The sequence below is a fragment of the Phalaenopsis equestris genome, unplaced genomic scaffold (genome assembly GCF_001263595.1).
Source record: "Phalaenopsis equestris unplaced genomic scaffold, ASM126359v1 Scaffold000301, whole genome shotgun sequence".
Classification (NCBI taxonomy): Eukaryota; Viridiplantae; Streptophyta; class Magnoliopsida; order Asparagales; family Orchidaceae; genus Phalaenopsis; species Phalaenopsis equestris.
In genome coordinates this window covers 1,986,664-1,996,178 of record NW_018164743.1, presented here as the reverse complement: position 1 = coordinate 1,996,178, position 9,515 = coordinate 1,986,664, and the positions used below count along the sequence as shown (strand labels likewise).

The 9,515-nt window shown below is 37.3% G+C and overlaps 1 protein-coding gene across 1 annotated transcript; it reads right to left on the bottom strand.

Moving 5' to 3' along the window:
- Window positions 1-2,331: 2,331 nt before the first annotated feature.
- LOC110025500 (primary amine oxidase-like) lies at window positions 2,332-7,473 on the bottom strand. The gene is made up of 6 exons (XM_020726022.1): window positions 6,503-7,473; window positions 5,076-5,466; window positions 4,688-4,801; window positions 3,619-4,068; window positions 3,345-3,442; window positions 2,332-2,727 (listed from the first exon to the last, which is right to left on the bottom strand). Exons 1-6 carry the CDS (start codon window positions 7,372-7,374, stop codon window positions 2,517-2,519), a joined length of 2,136 nt encoding a protein of 711 aa, XP_020581681.1. The 5' UTR covers window positions 7,375-7,473; the 3' UTR covers window positions 2,332-2,516.
- Window positions 7,474-9,515: the final 2,042 nt, after the last annotated feature.

Sequence of the window (9,515 nt, the reverse complement as noted above, 5' to 3'; positions counted from 1 at the left end):
TCTGAAACTCTTGTGTACATTTATTCTTCTTCCTTCTTGATTTCTGTATAAGCCATTCTTCCTTCTTGATTTCTGTATAAGCCATTCTTCCTCAAGCTCCTGCCTAACTGCATAAACAACATTAATTGTTTCCCCATCCAGAGGCAACTCAACTCTCCTGTCATCTCCATTGTGTTGTCCTATCAGATTCGTCAACTCACAATTTCCCAAATACAAATCAACTAAACCCATTTGAAGAAGATCCCTCTTGGCATCTCCTATTACATCATGTTGTTGTTTATAATTCTTCTCTATACCCAAATTTGGATTCTCCTCCTCATTTGGTCTAATGTCCATTTTCATATTAAAGGATACTCCTTGTGGATGCTGAATATTTTCTTGGGCTTCCATAACTTGAATAGCTTCCTCAGTGAAAGTTGGATGAGCTTCCCTCTATCCTTGTAGATGTTGAATATCTTCTTGGACTTCTATAACTTGAATAGCTTCCTCAGTGAAAGATGGATGAACTTTCTCAACTGTTACTGATCAACCTCATTCCCGATATCATCCCTTCTATTGTTTGGGGTCGCTCTTCTCATTTCACGATGAGCTACATGGCAATTTTCAAAGGGGTGACTAAACATCCTGCAGTGACCAGAATAATATAGTTTTTGTTCCACCACCACTTATTGCCAATGTCCTTTATGAGTGGAGCCAATTCAGATCTCATTTGGGACATGTTGAGTAATATCCCTTTCAATTAGAATCCTTGCAATTGATAGTCTACTCAGATTAAGCTGGTAATCAACTTTTATGGGTCTTCCAAATATTGAGCCGATGGAGAAGAGGATTTGAGCATTAAATAGATGTAATCTAAACCTGGGAAATTTGAATCAAATAGGTGCACTAGAAGGCTCAGATTGGACATCAAAATTCAATGACCATTTCAACACTTCCATCACCCTATTTTCAATATGAAGGATCTTCTTGGAGAAAAATTTAACATAGTCTTCCTCCCAACTTAGATGAATCATGATATGTCTACCATCAAATAAACCCATTTTCCAACTTCCAACTAATTTCAACATAAAAAAATCTTCTAACAACTTCCATTTTTGGATGACTTAGTTGAAATTTATCAATAAGGGTGTTCTTCAAAGGCTCAACTAACTTATCCAAATCAGCCTCCAAAATGTAGATTGTTGGTTTACCATACTGGTTTCCTGAACAGTGTCGAGTTGCTATCAATACCTTCATGAAATTTTTTAGGGAATATTAAGTTAGATGCCTCAAATCCCTGCGAAAGAGTAATGTTAGCCACAATCTCAGCAAATGTGGCTCGATCCATGAATAACAAATTGGAAAATCGATGGAAAAGTGGACATTGCGGAACTCTAGCAGATTAGATGTAGCTGCAACACCCATATACATTGGCATTTGTAAAATATTGCCAAAATCCTTACAGAGAGGCTCACACTTATCATATCTAATATCAATCATGATACTCAAGCTAATTTCATGTCAAACATGAGTACAATTGATAATATCATTATCACTGATGAGATCCTCAACAACTTTACCTTCAACTCCAATCCTCATCTTTTGTGCTAAGCAAGATATAAAGAATGCTTTTGACAAAATCAACCAAAAATTTATCATAAATAGGATGCTTCTCAAAGGGTTCCTTATACTTGTTGTCTCATGGATTGAGTATATCAATAATGCTTCATATCTGTATCGAAGTGGCTCTTGAAGGTACTTCCCTTCCAATACAAGGCTTTAACAAGGTTGTTCACTAGCCCATTTTCTTTTTTGCATAGTTATTGACAGATACTATAACCGCCTGGATCATGAAATTTGTACAGAAGATTACACTTCCATCAACCATACCCTGGACTATTATCTATCTTATCATATATATATATACTTTTTTTTTTTTTTTTTGACAAAGCAAATCATGAAAATGTCTCTTACATAAAAAAGCCTTCTTTATATCTTATATATAGCCTCCAATCATATAATAACTTCTACCAAAGGTCTGATTTGCTACTCTAAAGCCATGCAAAATACCCATGGATTTAAGCAACATTTTGGGTTTCCTTAGCTTTCCTTCTAGCATTACTTAACTTAATTTACCACTTTGTTAATGTTGCTTCCTTCCAAATAATGACTGATAAATTAAGGCTCACATATTGGATGGTTTGAAGGCTAAAACTCTAAAACTAGCTAGCAAATTAGAGGTCATCAAATTCACTATTGAGGGCATTATTATGTATTAACCTAGAGTCACATTTCTTCCCAAAGGTTGCCTTAAATTTTTCTCAATAAAACCATGTTTATACTTGCATGCCATTGAATTCATAATACCAATCCCAAATAACTAAAATAATCAACCTGCACTAACATAGCAAGTTTCATGGTTTTATCACATTTCATCAAAAGCCATCATCAAAGTGCATGTAAACCATAATTTACATGAGAAATTACCGTTAAAACCATGAAATCCTCCATATTTACAGCAAACCCCCTCGAATAAATCAAGCAGCAGCAGCAGCTGTGCAGACGGGAAGGTCTTTCTCCATATTAGGGGCCGAATTGAGGATCGGATTCCTCTCGAAGAAGTTCACGGGCTTTAGATCGAAGCTGGAGGAGACGGTGGGCATTACCGGAAAGTCTTCCTGGCATGGGATGTGGTGAAATCCCAGCGTGTACCACAATACTATGTCCTTGTTCTCAATCGGACGGTTCCTATTAAATTTCAATTTGAAATCAGTATCAGTAGCACACAATGATTTTTTTTTTTTCTGAATTATTATGATTTTTTAGTTTAATATAATTATTCTTTTAGTAATTTACGAGCTAAAATTAATAGGTCGAGTTTAATTTACTTTAGTAAGATTTAAATGCATACCACTAAATTCCTATATATATTTACATATCTAATATTTATACTTCAATTTTAATTTAAATATCACCTTAATTATGCATTAAAACATGCACATATTTTTTAATAGTTAAAGTAAGAGTATTTTTATTGTGATATGAAATATTTGAATGGTATAAATGTAAAAAATAAAATTTAAGTTTCCCAAATATAAATATATAGGAGTGTGGCATGAAAATTACACACGTAGCACACACAAAGCTCATGTATTTATATATCTCACTTAATACTTTGATGTTTTAAATTAATATATGAGATTATTTATTTCACTATTTTAAAAAAATAGTATTGTTATTTTAGGTGATATTAAAAATTTAAATATTTTATGTGTACATATGAAACTTTCGACGGTGTAAATACATAAGATTAGTGTGCTATGTATGCAAATAACCCTTTGTTTTATTCCTATTGTATTGCATACCTCTCAGACCAGACGGCCAACGTGTCCTCCCCTTTGTTCTGGTACACGAACAGCCCGCCCGCCCAGACTTCGTTGTTGTGGCGTGGCGTCACCCATATCTGCAGTAAGGCAGGAACGCAGTCCAGAAAAAAATTATATTTTTCTTATTATTAAATTTTCAAAATTGTGTGCCAAATATTAAATTTTGAAGTATAGAAATTTCATACAAATTGTATTTATATATATATATGAACCAGCATTAAAAAGATTGGTTTTTTTTTTTTTTTTTTCTTACCTGGTTGTTAGTAAATGCACCTCTGATCTGAGGGGGATCATTCACGTCAAGCAGCGCCGCCGCCGTGCCGGCCGGAACCACCTTATAACCCACCGGATTTCCAACTCGGGTCGTCTTCTCCGAATTGATGACATGGAATTCGTGTGGTTTGTAGAGGCTAAGCTTGATCTGCGCCTCCTTCTCCGTGCGGGCGACATGCCGCGTCGCCTTGAGATAGCTCCGGCGAGGAGACTCGCCGGACTCGGTGTTCTGTCTGGCAAGCTCGACCTTCACGAAGGAGTTGTTAGTGCCGTCGACGTCGAGGTCGAGTCGAAAAGTGATGAAGTGGTCGTGGATGACTCCGATTATGTTTTCTGAAAGCAGAGTGCCGTATGTGTCTTGCTTGGATGGGAATTGCTTTACGTGCGTGTAAGGCGAGCCTTTCACCATGAGGATACCGCTGAGACCTACCTGTTATATTCGGTTGACTTCTCAAGAGCATTTTAATTAAGAGTAAATTTTTTAACATTTTAATATATATTCTTATGATAAATAGCTTAAAAGAAATGTTGTTTTTGCTTTGATATAGTTGCAATAAATTTCTTAATATATGGGACTAATGTAAAAAATAAATCTAATAATATTAAGGTTAATCTAAACTAAAATTTTAAGCAAATAAACAAACATGTACTGACATACATACCACCATATTCCTATGTATTTACTTATCTTACAACAAAATTTTACTTTTAGCATTTACGTTACTCAGAATCTTTCATATTACATCAAAAAATATTATCATTTTAACTTATAAAAAGTGAAATATATATTTTCATGCATACGAGGAGAAGTAACACGCACATAAAAATTAAAATTTTGGTATTAGATATTTAAATACATAAGATTTGTGTGATGTGTATGATCAAAATCTTCTATATGTGTGTGTGTGTGACAGATATATATATGTGTATATGCATCTATATCTACATGTGTATGTATATATCTGTATTTGTATGTATCTGTATATGTATATGTTGTATGTGTGTGCGTCTGTCAAAGATAAAAAAGAATCCAAGGAAAAGAAATTAACCTTGACACGAATGATGCCGTCCGTCTGAAACTCCCAATCCACAATATAGTCGTAATTCGCCACTGATGCCGCCATCCTCGCCACAAGCGTCACCTTCGGCCTAACCTCTCTTATCTACAACAAAACAAACCACAAAATAAATAAATAAATAAATAAAAATTGAAGAACAAAAATAAAAAACCTTCAACCATCATTATTATTCTATAACTTCTCCTATAAGGGTTGAACCTAAGTAGGGTCTAGGAGGGGCAATTGCCGAGCCTCAAATATAGAATTTTCACTTATATAGAAGATTAAATTTGACATTTTGTCCCTCCTCACAATTGTCCAAGGGGGATAGTTTGTCCTCCCTCAAAAAAAATATTGGTTCTGCTCATGCCCTCCTCACCTCCATTCCCGTTATGGGGCTCTCCGAATGCCGCCACCCAATATCGCCGGCGTAACTCTCATAAACACAAATCATATTCTCCCTGACATAAGGCCGGCCGTCGGCGGCGACGAATATTCCGTCCATGTAATATGCGTTGCGGGGGCAATCGTTAAGCGGGACAAGTGGCATCGCTTGCAACCCGAATCCGTATTCTCCCGCATCCATATAGGTTTTGAAGTACCATGCATCCGTCGGATCCATGTAGGGCACAAAGAGCTCCGAGGCGTAGCCTTCGTAAAGCACGCTCCTCCTCTCTCCCGTTATCGGATCCTCAACCGTTGCCTCCGATACCACTAAGCCCGCTCTCGAATCCGCTTTCAAATGAAATTCCCATCCGGCCCACTTCACCCTGCGGTACATAAGAACAAATTCGTAGGTTTATAAAATAAATAAATAATACCAAATGAGCCGCTAAATTTTTTTTCTGATTTTTGACATTATAGCTTATAAATTTGATATTATACGAGGATATATATCAATATATATAAGCCTATTTGGGATAATTACATGCATGGCACTGAAACCTCTGTTATTTACAGAACTAGCACCTTGTTTTTTTTTTCTTCTACTATTAAATCTATATATGTAGGCGTGTGTCACGAACAAACTATAGAGAAGTTGATGGAAATTATCGTGGATTTTTATATTTAAATTAGAAGAAATGAATGAAATTGAAAGTAAGAAAATTAAAATTTAATAAATATAAATTAAAAGTAAGAAAATTTACATTTACAACACAAAATTTTTATGTATTTACATATTTCATATTTAAATTTTCATATCTAAGCTTAAAATTTTACTTTATTTACATATTTCTTATTTCGAGTTAAATCAAATCAAATAAGAACTATTTACAGACAATTAGCTTGTTAAAGTAATTAATCTCCGAAAAAATATTACATCAGGACTTCTGATACTTTCGGAGTCCAATAATGGGGTGTCTTGTGTCAATTGGGCTTCACCGTTTCAAACACCGGTCAATATCAGTGTATTACGATAGAGTTCACTTAACACATGACGACTCACCATTGCACCCCGAACGCAGTTTCATTGATTATTTTTCTATTATCATGTTAACACCCTCTTTTTTTATTAATATCATTGATTTCTTTCTCGTAAAATCAAAACTATTAACAACATATCAAAATTATAAATGCCATTGATAATTCTTATGTAATTAAGTTAAGAAAATTAATTACATACACTTTTAAAAAGTTAAAATTGTTATATTTTTTAATGTAATATAAAAAATTAAAGTGATATAAAAACTAAAGTCTAGATGTTGATATGTAAATACATAAGAGTTGGGTGGTATGTTCGTAAATGCCCCAAAAAAAGTTCGCACCAGTAACTGAGTGATAAAAGTCGCGCAAACCGTTCATCACCTGTGGCCATCGACGACCTGGAAGCTCGGCCCCTCCGGCTGCTCGATGGAGATCGGGTGCAACAGCCTCCCCTTATCGTTCCCCTTTGCCGCCTCGAACCTATAATCCGTCCCCGCCGATTTAGGGATCGGAATATCTCTGCCATTATCAGTAATCTCCACCACCTCCTTCGTATCCAGATCAACCAAGACAGTAAGACCTTCGATCGGCCTCATATAGAAGTTCGCCGTACCTTCAATCGAGTAGCACTGGACCTTAATCAGTCTCCTCCTGTTCTCAATCTCGCGTCCGAACCAGCCGGAGGAAACAGGAAGGCAAGATAGATCGGAGGTCCGGACGCCGCGAGCGATTACGGATCGATTGAAGGCGGGATCGGAAAGGGGCGCGGACGCGGATGCCGTCATGTCTTCGATCGTCATGGTGGGGTAACCAGAGGCAGGGTTTGGGAGAGAGGAAACGGTTCCGGTGGAGAGATCGATGGAGAGGGAATGGTATTCGCCTTTGAATCGGACGACGGCGGATGCTCGTCGGCGGGGGAGGGGGCGGCCGGAGGACCAGGAGAGAACGGAGGATTTGTCGGGGGGATCGAGGGAGAGTGAGTGGAAGATGAGGTGCGAAGGGGAGGAGGAGAAGAGTGGGTGGGAGAGGAGGATGGAGCGAGCGGCGGTGATTTCGGGTATGGTGAGAGGGTCGAGAGGGTGAGAAGGGGTGGAGGGGAGATTGGAGGATCGGATGGGTTTTGGATTAGTGGAGAGGTGATCAGGGGAGGTGGGGAGAGGGGTGGGGGTTTGGAGCCATGAGAGGGTGAAGAGGAGGAGTAGGAGGAGGCAGAGGGAGAAGAAGAGGAAGTGAGAGAGAGATGAAAAGTTCATTTGGGAGAGAAGCTTAGGGTTTGAGCTTTTTGTCACGGGTGGGGGGAGGACGAGGAAGCGGGCGTTTAATAGTTGGGCGGTGAGGAAGAAGATGATGTGGTCGGGTCACCGGTTGAAGTGAGGTTACCTCGTTGTAGAATTGCATTGTGGGTGATTGTAATCCTCTTAAGAAATTATTGAATGCTTCACGGGCCGGCCCATTTTACTGCTATTTTTAAAAAAAATCATCGGTTTAAGATCACGTGCATTTTAACGTGCTAAACAATTTTTGTCATTTTTGTTTTCAGAATAATAAAGATAGGGAAGGGCTGTCAAAAAAGTTCGTTGTTAGAGAACAGCACGTGTTCGGCTCGTTAAATAGCTTATTTTCGGCTCTTTCATTAAATAAATGTGAACGAACAAAACATGAATAAATTTTTAAAGCTCGAATTATAAATGAGTCGAACACAAACAACTCTTTGTTTGCTCGTATTCGGCTCGTTTTAGCTCGAAATAAAAAAAATTATATAATTATTTATATAAAAATCTATTGCACATTATTTATATAATAATATATTATATATATTTATATCTAAATTCAAATTGTAATTGCTCTTGTGGTAATGTGATTATGCGTCATGTTTTGCATACATTTGGTTCATGTTCGAATCTATTTTTACAATTTAATTTTATCGAGTCAATTTCGAGCTAAACAGGAACACAAATATTTAAATCGAGCTGAACACAAACACGCTGTTCACGAGCCGTTTTTAAACACGACCTAATTTCGAATACGAACAATTTCGAACGAGTTGAGCACGAGCTTTTTTTCACAAGCTCAGCTTGTTTACAGCCCTAGATGAGGGGAACCTGCTAAATTAGTGTGAATGGAGGTATGGGTAAAATTATTAAATCTCTTGATTAGCGCTGAAAAATTCACAATAGTGTAATGAATTATTATCATAACATATATTCAGATAAAAAAAAATAATCAATAATGACGCTAGAAATTTTTACATGAAATACTCGTAAAGAGAAACAATCACGGAGTCTGGCCCAGATGTAAAAATTAATTATAGGTTGATAATTACAGAGACCCCTTGTCCCACAGAAGAGAAATTATTACTATGTTTTTCAAGTTACAACATTAACTGGCGCCTTCCGATCGGTGGAAGTCGACAATGATTGTTGTTGATTGATGGTGGTAGGAGGCCGACGAAAACCGGTGGAGATTGACAACAACGGTATTGCCCGATGGTTGTTAGTGGTTATCAATGATGGTCGGTAACAGTCGACGACGATCTGCGGCAATTGAAAGTGATCGATGAGGGTCGACGGATGTCGACGACAGTCGGTGGTGGTAGACGACGGTCAGCAGTGGTCGACGGCAGCCCGCGACGATCGATGGTAACTATGGTGGTGCTGGACCTCAGTTCATTCTCAAAGCTTTAAATTCTCTCTCGAGTCTCCAACCCCCTCTCATGAGAGGGGTGAGACTCTATTTATAGTGCTCTAATTGCATTAAATGCAGAAATATGAACTATTTGATCAGACGGTCTGGATGACTTCTTTCGATAAGACGGAGTTTGATGGACATTTGAATGTCTAAACGAGGTCGAAATTGAGCAATCTTAGGCCCGTTGGATTCATCCTATCGAGACGCTCGATTGGATTATAGATTTGTTAGATTCAAAAAACTTAAAAGGGTGATTTAATGACTTGATCTGAACTTGATTTGACTCGAATTTGACTAATTTTGGCAACATTGGGTTCTTTTTTTGAGTCGGTTAGATTGACTATAAATTTGTTGAAATTTGAGTTCTTGATGAGTTTTTATCGTTGTTTGAATACATCTTGCACAAAAAGCTGCCTCGAGATCTATTTTATGCCTCGAGATTTGTGCGGGACGATGGAGATTTATTGGAGATAGATGAGTTGCCTTCTATTTGTGGATGAAATCACTTTGCTACAAAAAATATAAAGATCTAAAGCCTTTTTATTTTTGTCGCGCGCGCGCGTGTGAATATATATTATATTATTGTGAGAATTTATATAAGAATAATATAAACATTTATATGTTTAAGCAAATAAGTGTAGCTCAATTGGTAGAGATTTTTTTCACCACGCGACGGGTGGCAGATTTGATCCCTGTGTAGGAAAAA